Source organism: Eublepharis macularius, chromosome 19, assembly GCF_028583425.1.
Source record: "Eublepharis macularius isolate TG4126 chromosome 19, MPM_Emac_v1.0, whole genome shotgun sequence".
NCBI classification, from domain to species: domain Eukaryota; kingdom Metazoa; phylum Chordata; class Lepidosauria; order Squamata; family Eublepharidae; genus Eublepharis; species Eublepharis macularius.
Genome location: NC_072808.1, coordinates 7,918,230 through 7,940,377, shown reverse-complemented (window position 1 = coordinate 7,940,377; position 22,148 = coordinate 7,918,230). Strand labels below are relative to the sequence as shown.

At 45.9% G+C, this 22,148-nt stretch overlaps 1 protein-coding gene across 2 annotated transcripts in view; it reads right to left on the bottom strand.

Annotated features, from left to right (window-relative positions):
* The window catches only part of COL2A1 (collagen type II alpha 1 chain), a 95,335-nt gene that overhangs the window by 2,241 nt on the left and 70,946 nt on the right, over positions 1 to 22,148 (bottom strand). For both annotated transcript variants that reach the window (XM_055003299.1, XM_055003300.1), the window contains 17 exons: positions 22,080 to 22,133; positions 21,093 to 21,146; positions 20,883 to 20,990; positions 19,546 to 19,599; positions 17,115 to 17,168; positions 14,674 to 14,835; positions 14,465 to 14,572; positions 13,794 to 13,901; positions 12,259 to 12,312; positions 10,354 to 10,461; positions 9,397 to 9,450; positions 7,133 to 7,240; positions 6,468 to 6,521; positions 4,792 to 4,899; positions 3,931 to 4,219; positions 2,197 to 2,384; positions 619 to 861 (listed from right to left, as the gene is read on the bottom strand). In XM_055003299.1, the coding sequence (XP_054859274.1) occupies positions 619 to 861; positions 2,197 to 2,384; positions 3,931 to 4,219; positions 4,792 to 4,899; positions 6,468 to 6,521; positions 7,133 to 7,240; positions 9,397 to 9,450; positions 10,354 to 10,461; positions 12,259 to 12,312; positions 13,794 to 13,901; positions 14,465 to 14,572; positions 14,674 to 14,835; positions 17,115 to 17,168; positions 19,546 to 19,599; positions 20,883 to 20,990; positions 21,093 to 21,146; positions 22,080 to 22,133 (1,908 nt within the window). The remainder of the gene's footprint in view (positions 1 to 618; positions 862 to 2,196; positions 2,385 to 3,930; positions 4,220 to 4,791; positions 4,900 to 6,467; positions 6,522 to 7,132; positions 7,241 to 9,396; positions 9,451 to 10,353; positions 10,462 to 12,258; positions 12,313 to 13,793; positions 13,902 to 14,464; positions 14,573 to 14,673; positions 14,836 to 17,114; positions 17,169 to 19,545; positions 19,600 to 20,882; positions 20,991 to 21,092; positions 21,147 to 22,079; positions 22,134 to 22,148) is intronic.

The following is a 22,148-nucleotide window of genomic DNA, read 5'->3' as shown; positions in this document are numbered from 1 at the left end:
CTTTTTAAATAAAATTTCTATACTTAAAAAAAAATAAAAAGAAATAGTCACCACCACCCCAAGCTACTTTGAGTCATGCCGAGGAAAGTTTACGTTTTCCCTATACTTGTTCACAAGTAGAAGCAAAAGCAGTTTGGGGTAAGAAGATGGCAGGTAGTCAAGGGTTAATGTCCTTTTCTCCAATACTGCTCGCCTCCTTGATAAAAGCAAGCCCTGGAGCTGCATTTACAAAACAAAAGACTGTTGCATATAAAATAAAAGATTGATCTTGCTTTGGTTGCTACACCACTTTGAAGGCTGAAACAAAAACCCCAAGCTATGTTGACTTAAGCCAACAACAACAATAGTAGTAATAACAACAGCAACAACATCAACATTTCATTTATATACCACCCTTTGGGACAACTTAACGCCTACTCAGAGGGGTTTACAAAGTATGTTATTATCCTCACAACAATCATGTTCTGAGATAGGCTAGGACAGACCCTCACATTGGTGAGTTATTGAGATTTATTTCCATTTTACACTGTTTATGTCCAAAATGATATCATTCCTATTAAGGAGAACTTGGAATAGCGCCTGTAAACTCTGAAACGCCATCCTTGTATACCCGCTTACCGTGCATCCGTCCTGCAAGGCACTATACGTGAACCTGCTGTTTCCTTCAGGTCTGATTTCCACATCGTTGGATCCCTGAATCAGGAGAGCTTTCTTAAGATTCCCAGAAGCCTCGTCCATGTAGGCAATGCTGTTCTTGCAGTGGTAGGTGAGGTTCTGCGAGCCTTCGGTAGACAAGAGCCGTAGGAAGGTCATCTGGATGTTGGCAGTGTTGGGGGCCAGGTTGTCGTCTCCATAGCTAAACTGGAAAGGAATACGGCAAGAGACTGAGAGAGATCCATGGAGTGTACAGCCCGAGAAAGCAATGATGGGATGGAGAGTGGGGGGGACAGCCAAGATGAGAGGGCATCGTGAGTAGGAAATCATCTCAGGAGGAAAGCTAAAGACTGTTGGCTCCAGCTGGATTTATTGAATGTAAGAACAGCCTTCCTGGACTGAACTGGTATCCATCTATGCTAGCAACGTTTTGTGTTCAGTAGCAGTTGACCGAGGCTTAGGAGAACAACATAAGCAGGAAAAACAACAGGTTGCCCTCATGGGCTTGTACTGCATTCCAAAAATTTAAGCCCCTGTATTTTCAGAAGAGGGAGCAGCAATTTCCACTGATTCCCTCCTCCCACTACTAACTATGCCCCCTCCCCATTGTTCTTGAGCATCTACTTTCCCCTCAGCACAAAATTTGGGGAGGCTCAGATGGCTGCAAAAGAAGGAAATTTGTGAAAAAATCCCATCCCTTTTTATGAAAACTTAAGACTTCAAAACTGTGTGCTTGGATATAAGCCATTGTCTGCAAAACTCACTAAATTTTGACTAGCTTCAGGTAGGCAGCCATTTGGGCCTGCAGTAGAACATTAGGATTTGGGTCCAGTGGCACCTGAGAGTTCATCAAGATTTCCAGGGTGCAAGCTTTCGAGAGTAAGAGCGCCCTTCTTGAACTCTTGAAAGCTTACACGCTGAAAATCTTGTTGGTCTCTGGTGCCACTGGACCCAAAACCTGCTGTAAGTTTTGACTAGTTGCAGCTAGGCCGGTGGACTACCTCCTATAGCTGCTGGCTTTTCTGTATATGTCTTATTCTTTTGAATAAGACCATGTTTCCAAGCACACTCATTTTATGTATTTGTTAAATTATTTTTTTATTGTTAGTGTATTTTTCTCCTGCTCTTCCTTCAAGGAGCTCAGGGCAACTGTATACACCATTCTCCTTTCCTCCATCCTCACAACAACTCAGCGAGGTTGGTTAGGCTTAGCAAGAATGACTGGCCCGAAGTCGCCCAGTGAGTTTCCTGACTGAGCAGGGATTTGAACCTGGGTCCGCTTGGTGTAACACTTTAGCCATCACACCATACTAGCGCTCAGATATGGGTATCTTTCCCTTTCCCTCTATTCACAGAAGCTCAAAATGGATTTGGCCGCATCTTAGAGAGGTTATGGCCACAAAAATCATATGTGGTAGCTGAAAAAATTCATTAGGTGAGTTGAAAGGTGTTGTAGGAAAGGGACAGTTTTTGAGTCTAGACCCTCACACAACTGGGTATTCTGTCCGTGTCCTATGGTTGATTCCAGCTAGGAAGACTTACGTGGAAACCGCCATTGATGGTCTCTCCAAACCAGATGTGCTTCTTCTCCTTGCTCTTGCTTGTCCACCAGTTCTTCTTGGGGATGCTGCTAGGCTTGGGGTAGACACACGTCTCGCCAGTCTCCATATTGCAGAAAACTTTTATAGCATCCAAGGTACAGCCTTGGTTGGGATCGATCCAATAGTCACCTGCAAAGTTAAGAAAGCGGTCAGGAGAGGGTTTGCCATTCGCGAACGAAAAAGTCATTGCTCTGCTTTTGACTGTTCCACACTAGGTTTGTCACTCTTTATCACACTATGCTTCCTGCATTGGGCATTCTCCTGGCAATGAGAGATCACAACCACAGCAGAAGTCTAGGCAATTATATTATACTAGCAGTAGAGCCCGTTAAAAAAAAAAGGGGGGCCCTAGAAAATGGGGAACGCTGGACTTGCTGCCACGACAGCGGCCTCTGGGACAGAACAGCTTGCCTGGCCTTCCCTCCATGATGGCGCCCTCCAGAGGCCATATTGGCAACAACTCAGGTTTTATCCTGTGCAGGCATACCAGGATAAAAAGTGCATCGTCGCCAATACGGCTTGCCTTTTATATAGAAAGATTATACATAGGGCCAAGCTACAAGTGACGAATGACACTTGAACGGCAAGTGTATTTCTCCCTGTTCACTTGCCCTCCACTCAATCCACTTGCCGTTCAAGTGTCATTCGTCATGTGTAGCTTGGCCCAGAGACTGCTGCCACACATGGGGGTTTGCTTGCATGAAAACCAGACAAGAAAACCAAATGACACTGTACTCATTCCAGATATGACCTGTAGCATTTCCTTTAAAGTGGATTTAAAATGAACTGTTTTAATCTGGTTCAAAGGGAAATTCATGAAGAGGCACTAAGCTCTGCTTTTGAAACGGCATAGGAGAACTCACTGCTAAATGCCACCTCCCACCTCTTTTTAACCCTTTAAATAGCTCTTCCTCTTTTCCCTGCTGACCCATGCTGCAGTTTTATAGAGCAGCTCGAGGGGTGGGGGTATTGAGGGCAGTGGGGGTCCCAGTGCAATGTGGGGAATCAGGAGAGGGCAGGGGCAGCAGTGAGGGGTGTAAGAAGAGCTGTGTATAGATACTGTTTCCGCTCGTTCCTGTTCCACTTCTGTGGCAGAGATGTGTTGCCATGTCCCCATGGGGAAGAAGTGGTAGAACAGAATCTTTTCCCTCTTTCCCTTTTGCTGTTGATCAAATTGTTGGCAAGTACGTTTTAGACGTACTTGAATGCGAATGGAAAGTTAGACACTGAGATACAGTTTTTCTTTAGTTTGCATTGTTTTTACTGATCTTTTCTTGATTCTTTAGTTTGCATTGTTTTTACTCATCTTTTCTTGATTAGTAGCATCGGCATGTGATTCTCTGAAGGATAAAGCTGCTGCTGAAGGCTGATAGTTCAAACTGGTGGGTTTTCATTACCTGTTAATCATCTACAAAGATATCGCTGTATGGATTTTGCACTGACCACGGAGCTGTCTATTAGATGTACGCAAGCACCCCGCAAGTTTAAACTGGAAATGCTGAATCAGGAAGCTTAGCCCCTACCAGTGAGGACAACCTCTACTTGCTCGCAGCAGGGAAACACACCAGCGGTTCTCTCTGTATTAATGGTTAGGCTGCCAAGAGCAGAAACCTGGCCTCGCAGGCCCACAAACCAGGCAGTGGCAACACCCCAACTCACTCCCCAATGCGCTCACCGCTCTTCCATTCAGGGTGGCAGAGTTTCAGGTCACGGCAAGTCCGGGCTGGGTTCTTCTTGGAGCCTTCGGGGCTTCGGATGCTTTCAATCTGGTTGTTGAGTGACTTCAAGGTCGCGTCGACCTCGGCATCGTGCTGCCGCAGGTTGTTGGAAGCCTGATCGGATCGCATGTAGCGCAGAGGGTCTGGGCCTTTCTCTGTCTGGCCCAGGCCAGCAAAGGCTGACATGTCAATACCAGGGCCAGGTGGGCCAGGAGGACCTGGGGGTCCGGGGTTTCCAGGAGGACCCTGTGGGGGTTAGAGGCAAGGAAACACAGCGCTTGGAATCCTTGCTAATCAATAAGAGGAATCTGCCGCTGATCCTATTCTTGCCCCCATCCCACATACTCTTTCTGTATCCTTTCCCACCCACTGAAATCCAAAAGGGGCCATCTTGGGTCGGCAATGTTTACAGTGAAATTTCAAGAGGGTGCTGCTTTGGTTCAGGAGGTTGACTTATATGACCTTTCCGACTCCATAAAATTCTTGTGGCTCCTAAACCATTTAACTGGAAATGTCAAAGCTGATGCTGGATCATCCTATCAGAGCCCTGTGCAGTTGTCGCTGGTGGATATAGGGATTTTAAGGCCAAAGGAAGAACGATTTGGGCCTGTCTCCTTACTGAGCCATAGTTTAGCTCCATAGAGAGATTCTATCCCCACAGCTGAACACGGAGAAAAGCAGATACTAGGTTATTTATTTTATTTATGTCATTTATAGTCCGTCTTTCTCACTGAGACCCAAGGTGGATTATACTGTGTTATAGGACAAGGTTATAGGACAAGGAACCTTTTGATTCATGGCTTCCTCCAGTTACTTACAGCAGGACCAGTTTCTCCACTGCGACCACGAGGACCAGGGGGACCGATGGGGCCAGGCATTCCATTAGAACCATCTTTGCCAGAGGGGCCAACAGGACCTGGGGGGCCCTAGGAGAGAGCCAAAACATTTGAATGAGAACCAGGCTGTATATCAATGCTGGCATCTATGCTATGGACTCCAAAAAGAATCGTACAGAAAATTGACAAGTCCTGATTAGAGATGGGCATGAACCGGGAAAATGGAGGTTCATTACAGTTTGTCATGTTTTACAAACCGCCATGAACTTGCCCAGTTCATGAACTAGTTTGTTTGGTGCATCGGTTTGTCACTTCTGGGGCTGCAGAGGGTGTGCAGAAAGCCCATCCCCTCATTGCCTAGGAAACAGATTGATCAGCTCCAGACTCTCTGCAGTGACAAACTGAAAAATGAACCATACAAACAACTCTAAAAATCATAGCGGTTTGTTGCGGTTTGTCAGAAATGAGCTCTGATTAACCGCTGGTTCGCAAACCAAAAACCAGCCTGGTTCGTGATGAACTTTGGTTCGTATTTCGGTTCCTGTCCATCTCTAGTCCTGATATTATATATTAGGGGGAATCTGATTGGTTGCTTCCCAAGCAGAGCATTGATTGATGGTCATCTTCAGTTATCAGCCGTGTAATAATTAATAAAGTGCCATCAAGTTGCAACTGACTTGCAGCAACTGCCTTCAAGGGGCACTCAAGGCAAGAGACTAACAGAGGTGGTTTCTGCCACAAAAGAAATTGTGATGCAACATCCCCCCCATGGGTCAGTAATGACTCGGTGCTTGAACAGGGGACACCCTTTACCTTTCCTACCTCTGTGTAGTGACCCTAGACTTCCTAGGGGGTCTCCCATTCAAACCCACAACCAACCCTGCTTAGCTTCCAAGCTCTGGAACGCTTGGGCCAGTCTGAGCTATTCAGGCTGCTAACATCAGCCATGGAATGTTGTTTAATTGTTAAATTGATAATGGTGGTAATTATGTCAGCATTTGAGATCCCATAGGGCCATATAAGAGACCCACATACGGAAATACACACAGCATTTTTTCTTACAGAACTATTCCCAGCTTTCTGGTCCCCGCCCCCCCCCCCCAAATGTCATTGAAAGGCAGAACAATCAAGGGCCATTTTCCTTCTTCCATTTGAAGTTCCTTCCCTCTAAATATATTACTCCCCCCCCCCAAACCACTCTATATCTTCTGGGCACTTGAAGATACTAGAATTAAGGATCTAGAACTCTATGCTTAACAATCCCTAAAATTCTAACCAATGAAAAATTTGAAATGTACTCAAATAATAATAACAACAACATTCACTTTCTATACCACCCTTCAGGACAACTTAATACCTACTCAGAGCGATTTACAAAGTGTGTTGTTATTATCCCCACAACAATCACCCTGTGAGGTGGGTGGGGCTGAGAGAGTTCTGAGAGAGCTGTGACTAACCCAAGATCACCCAGCTGGCTTCAAGCGGAGGAGTGGGGAACCAAACCAGGTTCTCCAAATTAGAGTCCTGTTACTCTTAACCACTACACCAAACTGAGCAATGAATTTACACACCACACCCAAGTCCAACACTGACATGTGTCTCTGTTCTTTAACAAATAAAAGGGGCTTTGTTTATCATAACCTGGAGCACAGACTTACCCTGGGACCACCGGGACCAGCGGGACCGGAAGCGCCTTGATCTCCAGAAGGACCCTAAGGAAGAAAGAATACCACATCATCACCTCTCAGCCATTATATGGCTTCCCTGGCTAAGGGCCCCAACCACCCTTACTAGCACAATACGGGGCTGTTTCGAGGACACAGTTTTACTCCAACGGTTTTCACATTTTTTATTTTCTTCAGGAAAGATTTTCCACATCTGGTCCAGGGACGACCCTCTGCATGTTGTGCAGCATAAACAGATGTGTTCTAGGATACAAGCTCATTTCATCAGGCTGCAATGTTGCCCTGTATGAGCTGACGGTGCATCGTGGAACACATCTAGGGACTGGGAGAAATCAACAGAGGTGAGCAAACTGTCTTGCAGGGAAGCGTGTCTTCTGTTTCTGATTTTCTCGCTGAGGAAGGAAGCCCTGATAGGATCCGAAGGAAGTCACTGCTACCTTGGGACACCATTGCCACGCAACATGGTACTTCCTGGATTTTACAACAGAGAAATTAATATCCCTGCAACAGAAGTTTACTTTTATTCCTGCTAAAAGACACAAGGACAAAACCTGGGGCTCTTCTCTGCTCATGCCAATCCTGGAAGAGAACAACTTGGGCTGGACTCTACCCTATGACGTGCAAACCCCCACACTTACAGGAGGCCCAGGGAGACCCTGTAAACCGGTGAATCCTCTGTGGCCCTTCAGGCCTCGCTCTCCTGACTCGCCAGCTTCACCCTTGTCGCCACGAGGACCTTGTGGGCCCTGGAAGAAGAAAATGGAAATTATCTTCAGCCCGAATCACCCCAAGTTAGACAGTAGAGGATGGCCGACCTCATGTGCAAAGCCTGCAGTGACCAAATGTAACCAGGTATGGAATAGTGATGTTATTTGTTTGTTGCCTAGGCGAAGATCCTCTTTATACAACAGGAGTTAACATAGTCCAACCACCTTCCTGAGAGACCGATGCTCACTTACGCTTAGCAAGTACCTCTCAGTACTGTTGGCTGGGTGTGATCTGATGTCAGAATGGCCTTCTGTTACATCTTCCAATGCCTCAGCATCCTGGCCTGTCATACAGGGCAAGGCCCTATATGACATCAGATGGCCGGATGCAGGCCTGAAGTGTTACAAATCCAGAGGCGTTAGCCCTGTTAGTCTGTAGTCGCAAAATAGAAAAGAGTCCAGTAGCACCTTTAAGACTAACCAACTTTACTGTAGCATCAGCTTTCCAGAACCTTCTTCAGCTGGAGAAGGAATTATGGAAGGCACGCCTGTATCTGAAGCGCGTGAACACTACAGAAAAGAGGTCACTGATCCTGACACACATACAGCTGTTTGCTTTTACTTCCATGTATGCAGTATTATTTATTATTTTGTACTTTTTTATCCCCCACTTCCTCCAAAGGAGCTCAAGGCAGTGTACGTCATTCCCCCCTTTTTGGTTTTTATCCTCACAGCAACCCAGCAAGGTAGGCTAGGCTTAGAGGAGGGAGCAAGGTCACCCAGAAAACCTCATTGCTAAATGGGGATTTGAACTTCACGCTGGCTGTCTCAGACACTCGTGCTTTAAGATTTGGACCTAGCTTTGGGGTGGTCCTTGCTATATGACAAGCACTCCCAATAATATACTGTTATTGTAGAGCCAAAACACACGTTAAGAAAAACCTAGGTTCAGCACGTGTTCTCTTACCTCAAGGTTTGCCGGGATCTGTAGGAGTCCTGGAAGCTTAAAGTTTAGCATTACAGAGCAGCAAAAAGGGAAAGGGAAATACAGGCGCCTGTATTTTAAGCTTTAAGCTTCCAGGACGCCTTTAAGCTTCCAGGACGCTTACAGATCCTTTAAGCTTCCAGGACTTTAAGCTTCCAGGACCCCTACAGATCTTTAAGCTTCCAGGACGCCTACTTTAAGCTTCCAGGACGCCTACTTTAAGCTTCCAGGACGCCTACAGATCCCGGCAAACCTTGAGGTAAGAGAACACGTGCTGAACCTAGGTATTTCTTAACGTGTGTTTTGGCTCGTAGTATGACCCATTTTCAAAAACAGGCCCACTTTCCCCTGACTAACATTTATGACAGTGCTCATATTCCTGCCAAAATAAACCTCTGCCAGCCAAAATCTCTGGCACCCTGTAATGGAGATGCCAAGTTAACATCCAGGAAATAAAAAAACTATTCTCCTCTCCTAGAGGAGATGAGAACTGCTATAACGTATCCTCCCCAAATGATGTCAGTAGATAACAGCGTATTTAATTGCACAGGACACTGCCATAATCGATGTATAGTTTACTATGTAGTACTTAATGAAGGTAAACTCTTTCATAACTGCAAATATAAAGAGGCTTAGAATCATAGAATCATAGGGTTGGAAGAGACCTCGAGGGTCATCTATTCTAACCCCCTGCACAAGGCAGGAAATTCACAACTACCTTTCCTTTCCCCCGCGCCCCCTACAAACACACAGTGACCCCCTGCTCCATGCCCAGAAGATGGCAAAACGCTCAGGATCCTTAGCCAAACTGGCCTAGGGAAAATTGCTACCTGACTCCATGGCAATTGGCATTACCCTGAGCATGTAAGAAGGGGCCACGAGAACTAAGCACAGATGTAACCCTTTCTGCCCTCCTTCTCATGATCTGCCTAGGTTCACAGAATCAACTTCTGATTTGACTCTGTAAGCAACAGACATGAAAGTTAAAGATCTGGAAAGGTACAACCTTGTTGGCCCACTAATCTTAGGCAATATGAATCAATACTTCGGGAGTTGTCAGTCTTGCGGTAAACTGCTCCCCCCTTACAGTACCTCAACAGTGCAATCAAGTTGTGTTTTGGTAATGCTAATAACCTTCAGCTCACAGTGAACTCAACAGCATCCACGAGAGCTCAGAATAACGTATGCTGAGTAAGGAAGAGGTACTCACGGGCATGCCACGTGCACCTGCAGGGCCAGGTGGACCCAGTGGGCCTTGAGCACCCTAAAGGAAGACAAGAACAGGTTATGAGCTCACCTGGCATCCTCTCCATTTACACGAAGATGAAGATTTGGACGCAACATTTTCACTATAGCTTACCACAGGGCTTTCCCGTAAGGGGCTGAACTAGACTACTTTTCTCAGCAAGTGTAAAAAAATAGCCTGGCTTGGGCAAAAAAAAGATGTTGGAAGGGAAAGGGTTAAGAAGCCCCCCCCCCCCCGCCACCACTTCATAGTGATCAATTGAAGACTGCAGCTTCCAAGGCTGCCTTTTGTAAAATAAACTCAAGAAGGAAAATGTCAGAGAAAGACTACACACAACTGACTGTCGCATGCGGTTTGGGCCCAGACTGAGAAATCCCAGAAGGAATGTGGCAAAGACCGTGCAACTTTTCTGAGCTACACTTCAGAGAGAAAGGATTGACAGAGGACGCCTGTATAGGTGGCGCTGCAATGTAAACAAAATACCCTAGTAAGCATGTGAAAATTTCAGTGTTCCAGGAATTGTTTGGAAGGTTGTGGGGACAGAAGAGCTCTTTTCCAAATGCACAGGGGCAATTCAAATGTACGTAATCATTCTGTTAGACAACAGTGTAATGCTTGGGGAGAATTGTGAACCAGAATATACCTCTGGATTTTCCATGGATCTTATGTAATGGAAGGTGAAAAGAAGAATATTTGCTATGAGCTGTTATTGATGTGATAGGTGTATTTGGAAGAAGCGTATCTGAGGTGGGACAACAATGAGGGTATTACTGTTAGAACTGAGTGTTAATTTATACAACTGAAACCATTCAAGCTTCAAAGCTCATTTGAAACGCTTACAATGTTTTTTGATTCCACTGCAGAATTCTCTCAGAGGGAAGAGTCATCTCACTACCGACTACTTGATTCCTGGATACTTACGGCTTCACCTCTGTCTCCTTGTTTGCCAGTCGGACCGACGGGACCTGAAGAACCAGGTGGGCCGGGAGCACCAGGAGAACCAACGGGACCTGTCTCACCACGATCACCCTGTCAGGGAACAATGATGAAGTCTTAAATCCAAAACTGTGCTTTTTTTTTTTTTTTTGGTATCCTGCTATGGTTGGGATGGAGGACAACATTAAGTGATATGGTAGACACCTGCCCAGGGGTCATTTCATAGAAAAAGAGCTGGAGGAACTCATTAGCATAACTCATTAGCATATGCCATGCCCCCTGACATCACCAGAAGTGTGTCATTAGCATAACTGATTTGCATATGCCACACCCCCTAACATCACCTATCCTGGCTGTTTTGGACCCAATCCTCGCCATTCAGGGCTGAAATTGGGCTCAAAATGGCAAAAAGGGGCCCTAAATGACCGAAAGTGGCCATTTTGGGCCCTTTTGGGCCTGTTTTGGTGCCGAAACGGCCCAGCATGGGTCAATGTTGGGCAGGGGAGGGTTCCCCCATCCGGCACCAATCCAATCCAGGCTGTTTTGGCCCCAATCCAGGCCAAAATGGGCCCCAAATGGCTGAAAGTCAGGTGGGTGGGCCACCTGACATGTGACCTCTTTGGAGAACTGCTGGAACTGTGTTCCTGCGCATTCCCCCTCAAAATGAGCCCTGCACCTGCCAAAGAAGCATGTCAGGAAGGATTTCAGAAAGACATTTTGGGAAGAGACATGGAATATCTTTGATTATCTGCCACTCAAGGTATCGGGAACAAAGCGCTGCCATGGGGTATGGAAAAAGCCAGCTCTATGACCCCCTTATAAATTCCCATTCAGTAACTGGGATGAATTTTGCACATGTGGAAGCTGTGTAAACCTGTCCTGTGTCTCTTTATCAGTGAGAGGTGGGTTAAAAATTTATTCTATAAAACCAGTCCTTGCAGTTTATTCTACAGAAGGGTGTTGAATTTGGTTGGATTTCAGGGCAAGGAGTTGAGTGGCGGAATGGGTGCATAAGAACACAGGGAGGCTAAGAGCAGGAACTGATACCCTGGGCACAGGGAACAAGCAGTACAGAAGGCAGGCCTGCTGCAACCTGGATTATGCGCTGAGACTGCAGCTGTCTCCTGCAAGAATGCAATCAAGAAGCGAGGCCCTATTTTATAGGATCGTTGAACAAGCAAAAAATTGAGCTTGGGCGAGGTGGGGAGAATCCTTAAGCTTAAAGACAGCAACAGTGAACACCAAGTAAGGATTGCTACCACCTCCCAAGGTGCTATATTCAGCTACCCACTGTCTCCACATCAGTCTGGGAAAGTTATTTTATACAGATGTTGTGGCACTCTTTACATTCCCAATTTTTTCTTCCAGCCTGCAAAAAGGCTATGGAGAGTTTTATAGGAGATGAGACTGTATTCAGTTCTGGAACTCTATAGAAAGTATGTCCCGTGTAAAATACATTATTTATAGCAAATTAACCAAAGTAACAAAGTAACGTCAAGGAGTGCCTTTTCCTAATCTTATATTTCATAAGTGATGCTGGAGCTTATTTGTATCCTGCCAGAGTTATTACATTTACAACTGAATCCTCACCAGAGTTAAACCTTTCCAAGTCCAGTGAAGTCAACAGGTTTAGAAGGCGGTAACTCTGCTTAGAACTGCACGCGTACGATAGCTATCCTATGTTGTTCTTCCCAGATTTTGATCCGGCACATATTCTCTATTAATCTGTCTCTGCCTTTTTTGCAGTCGCCTCCACACTTCACCATATTCCTGCTTCTCTACACTGTGCATATCTTTAAACATATCACACTTTAAACAGCCATCAGCACCATCAATTACTGACCCACCCAGCCCTTTTTTTCCAGGCATACCTTTGGGAGAGACACTTACTTTCACTCCAGCGGAACCGTCTCTGCCCGGGGGACCGTCAGAACCAGGGTTACCCTGAGAATGTGAAAAATGAAAAGTGATTATGTAGACTGGCCTACACTAAAAGTCAAAGCTGATTGGAAATGCTGCCCAAATTTATTTTCACCTATCCTAGCAGAAAATGTTCGAACCAGTTAAATATTTTTTTCTATTTAACCGTTCCAAAATATCGATGTTCTTTTATGCTACTCAGATGCAAGGCATTACCTTCCGCTGAGATGAAGGACCATTTTGGTAGAATTCCCCCTGAGATGCGCTATTGTATTCATTGTATGGACCAAGCTGATTCAACTGACCACATTCTTTTTAGCTGCCCCCAATACAATTTACGCTGTGATCAATATATTACTCCCTGGACTGAACATCTACAGAATATTTCTGAGCAGCAGAAACTAAAGATCTTGCTGTCGGGCAAGATAAAAAAAATGTACATGTAATCTAGCCATATTTATCTATAGAGTTATAAATTACTTATAAAATATTTCACAGAATCACAGAGTTGGAAGGGGCCATACAGACCTTCTAGTCCAACCCTCTGCCCAATGCAGGATGAGCCTAAAACATCCCTGACAAATATTCATCCAGTGTCTTCTTGAAAACTGCCAGTGAAGGGGAGCTCAACACCTCCCTAGGCAGCTGATTCCACCTTTGAACTACTCTGACCGTGAAAAGGTTTTTCCTAATATCCAGCCGGTACCTTTCTGCATGTAATTTAAGCCCGTTGCTTCGGGTCCTATCCTCTGCTGCCAATGGTTGCAAATGGTTGATATATAACATTTCTGTAAATATTGCAATTATGGAAACAATGGGTTTCTTTTCAAGGTGTAGGGTTACTTGAAAATTGGGATATCATTGAAAGCTGTGAGCGACAAAAAAAACCCTCTTAAAAATGGCCATTTTAATTAGAGAGGGAGGGCTGGGTCAGCTCCCCAATTCCACATCAAAATGGCTTGCTGCCATCCTATCACCAAAGACGCACTGCAGCCATAGCCTATTGGAAAGCAAGGAGATTGCAACTCTCAGAGGGCCAGATTTGTTGCAGAGCTGCCAGTGGCTGATCTATAAATGAAACTTCATTCACTTTTGTTTTAGCCGCACTTACATGAAAGGGATTTCCACTGAAGGTTGAGAGAATGCAGATCCGAGTAAGTGTGTTTGGGATCAGGGTGTAAGAATAACAAAGGTACTACTCTGAAACATATTTCTAAAGAAGCAAGTATAGTACGGAAGAGTTGTAACAGAAACTAGCCAACCAACAAACTGGCACAACAGAACTGCGGGGCATTACCGGAAATGCCAGCGATGATTTTTCCTGTGTAATTACAATCATTGTTCATTCTTTTTTTTTGTCCTTCACTTTCTTTGTACTGATAACCTTCAGGCCTACTTGACCAAGTAGCAACAGAACAAAAAAAAATACCCCCACCCAAGAATAAGAGTCCCCCTCCCGCTTTTCTTCCAGGTTATCCACATGACAAGGTGGCTGTGCTGCTCACCTCGCGCCCAGGTTCGCCGGAGGGACCAGTCAGACCAGGTGGACCAACTGGGCCAGGTGGACCTCGGTCACCAGGCCCTCCAGAAGCTCCTTGTTTACCAGGCTCACCCTGAAAAGAAAAGGAGACACGCAGAGCTAGGTACAGGTGCAAAGAGATTCTTCAGCTTAGGGCAGAAATGGTTTATTTCCACAGTCATCTAAGTCCAGTGAGGGCCAAGCTACACATGACGAATGACACTTGAACGGCAAGTGGATTGAGTGGAGGGCAAGTGAACGGGGAGAAATACACTTGCTGTTCAAGTGTCATTCGTCATGTGTAGCTTGGCCCTGAGACAATACAAGAAGCCTCTCTTAAATCTTATGCCACGGAAGGGGAAACTATTCATGCAGTTGTTCTCCTGCCATTTTAATTAGAGACTAGAAGGACTAGAAACCTTTTCATTGTTATTTTGTTAGAAAATGATTTTAATAATTCCCATAAATATCATGTAGGATACTGTGATGTGTGTCTACACGTCAAGCTTTAGAAACCTGCCAATCTGGGATGAAATAAAGGGAACTTTCTTATACTAATGAGCTGGCTGGAAACCGAAATTTCGGTGCCCTTGAGTGGATGGGCTGTGCACGGTGTATCTCAGCATTTCTCTGACCTGAACTCTCCAAATCACTTACAGAAGGACCAGGAAGACCAGGGAAACCTCTTTCACCACGCTGACCTGGGAGACCAACGATACCTCTCTGCCCTGCCAAACCCTGAGGACCAGGGGGGCCATCGGCACCCTGTGGGAAGAGGAAGAAGGCAGAGATAGCAGGTGATTTCCAGAGGCAGCTACATTCAGTCAGATCCGTGGCAAACGGGAAAAGGCCAGGCCAATACGTACAGAGGGGCCATCTTCTCCGGATTCTCCCTTCTCGCCAGGGGGACCAGCAGGACCTTGCAGGCCAGGATCGCCAGCACGCCCAGTTGGGCCGGCATCACCACGAGCACCCTTGGGGCCATCTTTGCCAGCCGCACCTGGTGGGCCTGCGGGACCAGGATTACCCTAGGAAGAAAATGCAAAGGTTTAGATGAGAGAAAAGTATACAATTTGATCCGGCCTGATTTGAAGAAAACAGGGTAGTACATCTCTGTAACTAGTACTTTCCCGCCAAAATGCAGTTGTTAGGGCGAGCACCCCCAGATTCCCTCAGTTCTCCTAAGCCACCAGAGAAGTAAGTAAAGTTAAATAACTCCTGTAGGCTCAGGAGAACTGAGGGAGGGGTGTCACTCTTCTGGTGGTCACATGACCGTTTATGCGGCAAAAACATGGTTTCTCTATGTGACCTAGGAGAAGCGGCCCCTAATGGAGCTCCAAAGAAGCTATGAAGTTTCTCCGCTGGTAGACCTACATATGTGCAGTCCCAATGTGTGCCTGCACAGAAGTACGATGATGAACAATGCATCACGCTGGGGGGGGGGGACACTGGGGGGGGCGAAGAGTCCAAAAGAATGAACTACGTAAACACATTTTCTGTTGTGAGGGAATATGAATCCATCTGGGACAGAAAAGAAATATTAGTTGACAGACAGTGGGGATAGATTTTTTTTTTTGGCAGCAACATGACCGGTCATTCTTTTATTTTAAACAGGAGGGCAAATCTTCCACCCCTGGATTTCTTTGGTGCCTTCCAAACGTCGGAAGGTCTACAGATAGCTATAATTTTGTTCTGTTTTTCTTACTGGAAACTCAGAGAAATGGCGTTGGTGCCATTCGGGTTGGATGTTCAGCAGCCCAACTCATGGTGTTGGGGGGACGGTAGCTGCAGCTTTGTGTTTCAAGTATACGTTATCATTTAAGGGGGGGGAGCCATAAGACCATTAAGTCCAAAGTAAAAAATGACAAAACTACACCAGTGACGAGAAAAATCATGAATCTCACCACACTACTTCATTGGGGTCTAGGATACCTGAAGGAACCCTTTCTACCAATGCCCCCTCTTTGCAGAATCTGAGACTGTCACGGTAGGACCTTCTTAGAACTACCTTGTCTTCTTAGCTTAGAAAGACAACATATGCTTTCTCGGTAGTACTTGAGGAACTGTTCAAGCTCTAGGTTGGGCCTGGAGATCTCCTGGAATTACGATTGATCTCCAGGTGACAGAGATCAGTTCCCTTAGAGAAAAAGGCTGCTTTGGAGGATGGACTCTACGGCATTATACTCCGCTGAGTTCCTTTCTTTCCCCAAACTTCACCCTCCCCAGGATTCAGTTCCCCAAATCTCCAGGAATTGTCCAGCTCAGGGTTGGCAACCCTAGGATTTCCAGTTTGGCTCATGCCTTCATTGAAACATTGCATTGACCACCCCTGATTTCTGATTTTTTTTTATCTCAGATGTACATCCGCTGTGCTGCTGTAAAATGATTGACTCTGATTTGATTTGGCTATTGCATTTACAAGTTTAAGTAGTCTTAAAATTGCTTCCAAATACGTTCTTGCAAATAGAATCATAGAATTGTAAATTCTTGCAAATAAGTTGACATATACCTGTATTTCCTGGGAGAGGGGTATAAAGCTTTTACTAAGGCAACCCAAGATAAGCATGTCCAATTTTTCCTTAAGAGAGTTTCACATTAAGTTTGCCATGTTCTACCATGCCTTTGCAGGGCAACTGTTTAACAGGTTACCCCTTATTTCATTTTCTGGGCATTTGGGATTTTTTCAAAATTGTTCTAAATTCTAATCTTATCCCCTAGAAGTAGATGCAGTTCTTTCCTGGTTTTGTTTCATATGCACTCCGTATATGCATCAGGAATTTGGCTAACAGTCTGGTCAAGAAGGTAAAGCTAAGAAAAACCATTTCCATTAGAAACACAGAGCTGGAAGGTACCCCAAGGGTCATCTAGTCAAACCCCCTGCACAATGCAGGAAATTCACGGCTATTCCCCCCCATCTCGCCTCCCCCATTGACCCCTGCTCTATGCCCAGAGGAAGGCAAAACCCCTCCAGGTTCTCCAGCAAATCTCGCCTGAAGGAATATTCCTTTCTGACCCCAAAGTGGCGACTGGCATTACCCCGGGCATGAAAGAAATGGCCACGAGAGCCGAGCACCGGCTCATCCCTTCATGAATTCCCTCTCTTGATCCGCCTAAATTCATATTGAGTCAGACAATCATCTTTGCAGTCGGGTGGCCGTCCAGCCTCTTCTTGAATACCTACAAGGAAGGAGAGCCCACCACCTCCCAAGGGAACCTGTTCCCCTGAAGACTGCTCTGTCAGCCTGCCTCCTCCCAGCTTGCCACTAACCCAAACAAATGAACCCATGCCGAATAACCAACCACTTACATTGGGGCCTGGCGGTCCAACTCTTCCTGCTGCACCAGGGAATCCAGTGGCACCCTGAGGAGTAAAGGGAGATGAGCATTATCAACAGAGGTTCTCCGAGAAGGTCCCGTGTGAATTTTAAGCAATGACAACGGGCAAAGATACAGCATGACCATCCTCTCGCTCTCCACTTTACTTCAGTGAAGGCTAACAAAACCCTCAAAAACACTTTTTGAAATTTCAACCTGTTTGGAAAGAAGCCTATACGGCACCAAGAGTACTGTATGCACAAAAATGGAAAACTCCAATGTTGCCGACAATGGAGAAATCGAGGATAAACGTTTTGGAGTTTGCGTCAACGGCAAAACTTACTTCACTGATTAGAGAAAAGGCATTAGCTGCATTTGTGGCTGAACAGAAAACGTTTACAGACTTTTTACAAGAAATAGATAATGATTTGATGATATCTGGATTTATGGATTAAGAATCACGAACAATAGAAAACAGAGGTCTCTTATGTTTAACATAGAATAAGCGAGACTTTGAAAACGATATATATTTGTTGCGGAGAAAATCTGACCTCAACCTGCAGTTTAGTTTTAATCTTTTCCTTTCCCTATCTTTTTGAACTGTATTTTCCTTCATTATTATTAGTTATTTGTCTAGTTTGTTATTGTATGTCTGTATGTACTGTTAGTGTGTCATTAGAATGTTGTGGGTTTTATCTTTTAGGTTTATTGTTTATACCTTTTATGTTTACTGTTTACCATGGAAGGAAGGAAGGAAGGAAGGAAGGAAGGAAGGAAGGAAGGAAGGAAGGAAGGAAGGAAGGAAGGAAGGAAGGAAGGAAGGAAGGAAGGAAGGAAGGAAGGAAGGAAGGAAGGAAGAAGCCTCTTTGCTCTCCAAAGGACTTGCTGAGATCAAGCGGGGGGCTGAATGAATGACAGTGTCCTTGCTACCTCTGCTCTGCTCCATCTCAGAGCTCAGCAGGTACGCGGTGCCAGAGCAGAGGACGAATGCATTTATCTGGTTTCCCACAGCAAGAGATTATGATGGCACTGGGGTGAGGGAACTCTCTATAAGCACATGGCTTGCTTGGTGAGTATCACCCACCAGGCAAAGCATACCTCCCAACTCACCCCACAGCCATAAAGGCCAATACTGACTTTAATATGTGGCTGGACAGAACAGCCAGAACCCCGAAAGTTGCTTAAAAACATCAGACATGGCAGTTAATCCCGTACACGGGCAGGATACTAATTGCTGGCAACTAATTCCATACATGCAATGCATATCTTGTTTGTTCCCTGGAAAAGCCCATTTACCAAGGATGCATCCACCCATTACTAGATATAGAACTATTGTAGCACTATAGCAGTTGTTTGCAGCTGGACTTGCATGTCCGTACAGGAAAATCCAAAAGACTGCAAAAGATTGTTCCGGTGCAACGATAGCACAATGTCCAATGATGTGCAGATATGGCCCTTTAAGAGCCATTTGTGCAAAACTGATTCGTACTTAGGAAAACATGCTTAGAGGCAAGGACCAACCACCAACTAGGCTTGATACTGGGATCCTATCCCCCTCATAATGGTACAAGGAACTCAAAACTGAGTGAGCCTAATATTGGCTACATTAACTAGCAGTAGCTCAAGGTTTCAGGCACAGCCCACCTATCCAAGAGCTTTGACTGGCAATGCCTTTCCTTTGGGTGTATACACGCCAAATGTGGGCTTTGCCATCAAGTTTCAGCCTTCTCCTTACCTATGGAAGACAATCACCAGGTGGGGTGCCTACAGCAGAGCCTGAAACTGTTTTATTTCCTTTCCACATTAATCATTTTAAATGGGCCTTGTCTTTGTTATGGTCACATACACACACATCTGTATGTCCTTTTTGCACATGCATGCCTCCTGCCCTCTTCCTTAACTGAGCGAACGGAATAGAAACATGTTCAGAGCTGCGCCAAAGAAGGTGCTGAAAAGCAGAGACATGGAGCCTTCTGAAACCACAGCACCCACCCACCCACCCCGTTGCCATATCCTTTGGAAAATCTCTGACTCAGCCCAAAGAAATTGGAAAGGGACCAAATCCATAGGATATCATCGGGCAATTTCAAGCATGCAGCCATGGAGAGAGGCAAGCCGATGTGCCCTGATGATGGCGTTCAAAGATCAGCTACTGTGCAGAGCAGGATAATCAATGGCTGCTGCTCTCCAAGGTGCTGAAACAATGAGACTTGCACAGCTGGTATTCCAAGCTATCACTGGCAAATTAATCCAAGTTACTAGGGAAAAAAAGTATCCGATCTGCTATAACACACAATTTTCATAAAGGAGGGGAAACACACTGGCACTTGTACCAGAGCTGCCTGTAAGGGAAAGAGAGGGTCCGGGGTATAATGTCATATCCCATACGGCCAAGGAAGACAAAATAGTCACAAAATACTTACTGGAGGTCCCTGTGCTCCACGCGCTCCTTTTGGACCAGTCACACCATTTGGACCCTAGGGAGACACAAAATGTAAATGGGGTTGGACTCCGGTCAGCTTGCCACTGACCTTCCATCAGTGGTCTCTGTAACACTGATTTAAGTGAAGTCACCAGCCCTACTCCGGCTTCCTCATCCTTCCTGGGAGACCTCCTTGCCCCCTTTTGGGTGTCCTGCATCTCTCACTCTTCTTGCTTGAAGCTAACTTGATTGATACACAGCACAAGCTGCAAATTTCTGCCTCCCAAGGACTTTTTTCTGCATAAGGAGCAAGTCCTGCATTCTTGGGATCCTTTGTTAAATCTTCCAGGGAAGCTACTCTTGCTTACTTCGTTTCCCTTCTACGGCTGCCCCAAGAAAACATTTGCACCTGCACACTACTAGGTATTGGGAGTGATCCCATTGCGAAATGAGCGCTGTTGGAGAAGACCAAGTGCCCAGCAACCTGTTTCCAACAGGGGCCAGCCAAACACTTCTAGGCAGCCACCAAGCAGGGAATAAAGGCAACACCCCCTCTCCTGTTGTTCATTCCCAACATTTGGCAGGCAGGGATATACTGCTTTTGAACATGGACGTTCCATTTAGCTATAGTGGCTAATACCTCTTGGCGCTGCCTTAGCATAGCGATTAAGTGGTTGGGCTGCGATCAGCACTCTGCTGGTTCAAATCCCACTACTGTCATAAGCTCAGCAGGTGGCCTTGGGTAAGCCCCTCCTCTCAGCCCTAGCTCCTCAGTTGTATTTTTTGGGGTGGGATAATAATGACACTAACTTGGTTCATTGCTCTGAGTGAGGCATTAATCTGTCTAGAAGAGCAGGACGTAAGCACAGTTGTAATTATTATTATTGGTAGATGTGTTCTCCATGAATTTGTCAGATCCCAGTTGACTAATGACTGGGGTAGAGGGAGCTCTAATTCAATGCAAATCTTTCTGTATAAAAGGCAAGCCGTATTGGCGACGATGCAATTCTTTTCCTGGTGCGCCTGCGCAGGAGCACCAGGATAAAAAGTGTCGTGGCCAATGTGGCCTCCAGAGGGCGCCACGGCAGCGGGAAGCCCAGCATTCCTGGGATTTCTAGGGATCGTTTTTTAAAACCAGGCTCTGTTGCTAGTCAGAAGATATCATCCTATTACTCTACTCGCCCCCCATGCAAACTTTAGAGTCCAGCCCAGATTACAGGCTTTTCCCACCGTGCCCAGCCTGTGTTTCAAAGAGGTGGCATCTCCCTCCAGCACCTCTGCTCAAGCTCTTGCTATTTGCTGGCTGCCAGCTTAGAGTCAGGAACCAGATTTACCAACCTGCGGGCCAGGAGCGCCGGAAGGTCCTTGTGGGCCTGGGGCCCCGGCATCTCCCTTCTGCCCAGATTCACCTTGTTCGCCTTTAGCACCAGGTTGGCCGTCAGCACCCTGCACAGAGGAGGGAAAGAGAAAGGGTGAGACGGGCATCCAAGGAGCACACCATGAAAGGAAAAGGGATATGAGAGTCCGGAAATACCAGACAGTACTCACAGGGGGCCCAGCAAAACCAGCGGGGCCAGGAGCACCAGGTTCACCACGGTCACCCTGAAAGAGAAACCACAGTCATCCACGGAAAGGGCCAAAGACATGAAAAGAGACAGCTAACCTTCCACGCACCCTGTCCTTCTGTGTTTTATGGGACCACTCTGTTGCCCAGATGCTAATTCAAGGGCCAGAACGATCAGGATCCCTCATGGATAGTCAGTTCCACAATAAAGACTGCCTAATAGTAAAAGCTTCTTGGATGGCACGAACTCTCTAACGGGGGACCCTCAGCAATGCATGTGTTTCCAAAGCAACTGGCACCAGACCCTCCGCCCTTCCAGAAAGTACACAAGGTGGCAATCTGGTAAAACATTTATGAAACATGTATGCCTTCGTTTCTGCAGAAATAAAACTCTGAGCAGGATTTTCAAAATCCAAACCTTGATTAAGATTTTGTAGGGTCACCAGGGAGATTGGGGACAGATGCATCAGGAATGCAAAATTACGTTCCGTGTGTCATTTCTCACATATGCCAAAAGTTCCAACCTGCTATACTGCTGAAGCATGGAAGTGCTACCGGGCTCTGTCTTTTCCACGTTCAGGATAATAATGCCCAGTTCTTCCAATTCTTGGAACTACCTTCTCCTGCCCCCTAACAATAATGGAAGATTAAAGAGTCGGCAATACCAGCTCAGGTAGAATGCGGCCCCAGCTAAGCCAAATTGATCTGTGTTTCGCTTTGCGAGCTGCTGCTCAAAACAAAAATTCCCCTTGGGGTGATCCCTGCATAACCAAAGCAGCATTCATCCCTAACACAATATGAAGTGACCCTGGGAAAGTATATACGTATTCGACCTTGCATTATTAACAAGCAATTCCCATATGCAGCAGGGTCCCTTGTGCTTAGAGCCTCCAGGATAATATAGTCCAAGATGGATTTCCTCCCCTTTTAACAAACTCCTCCAGGAGAATTCATAATCGTGCCACACTTACGGGGGCACCACGGGTGCCAGCAGCACCACTTGGGCCAGGAGGACCAGATTCACCCTGGAAAGGAGAGAA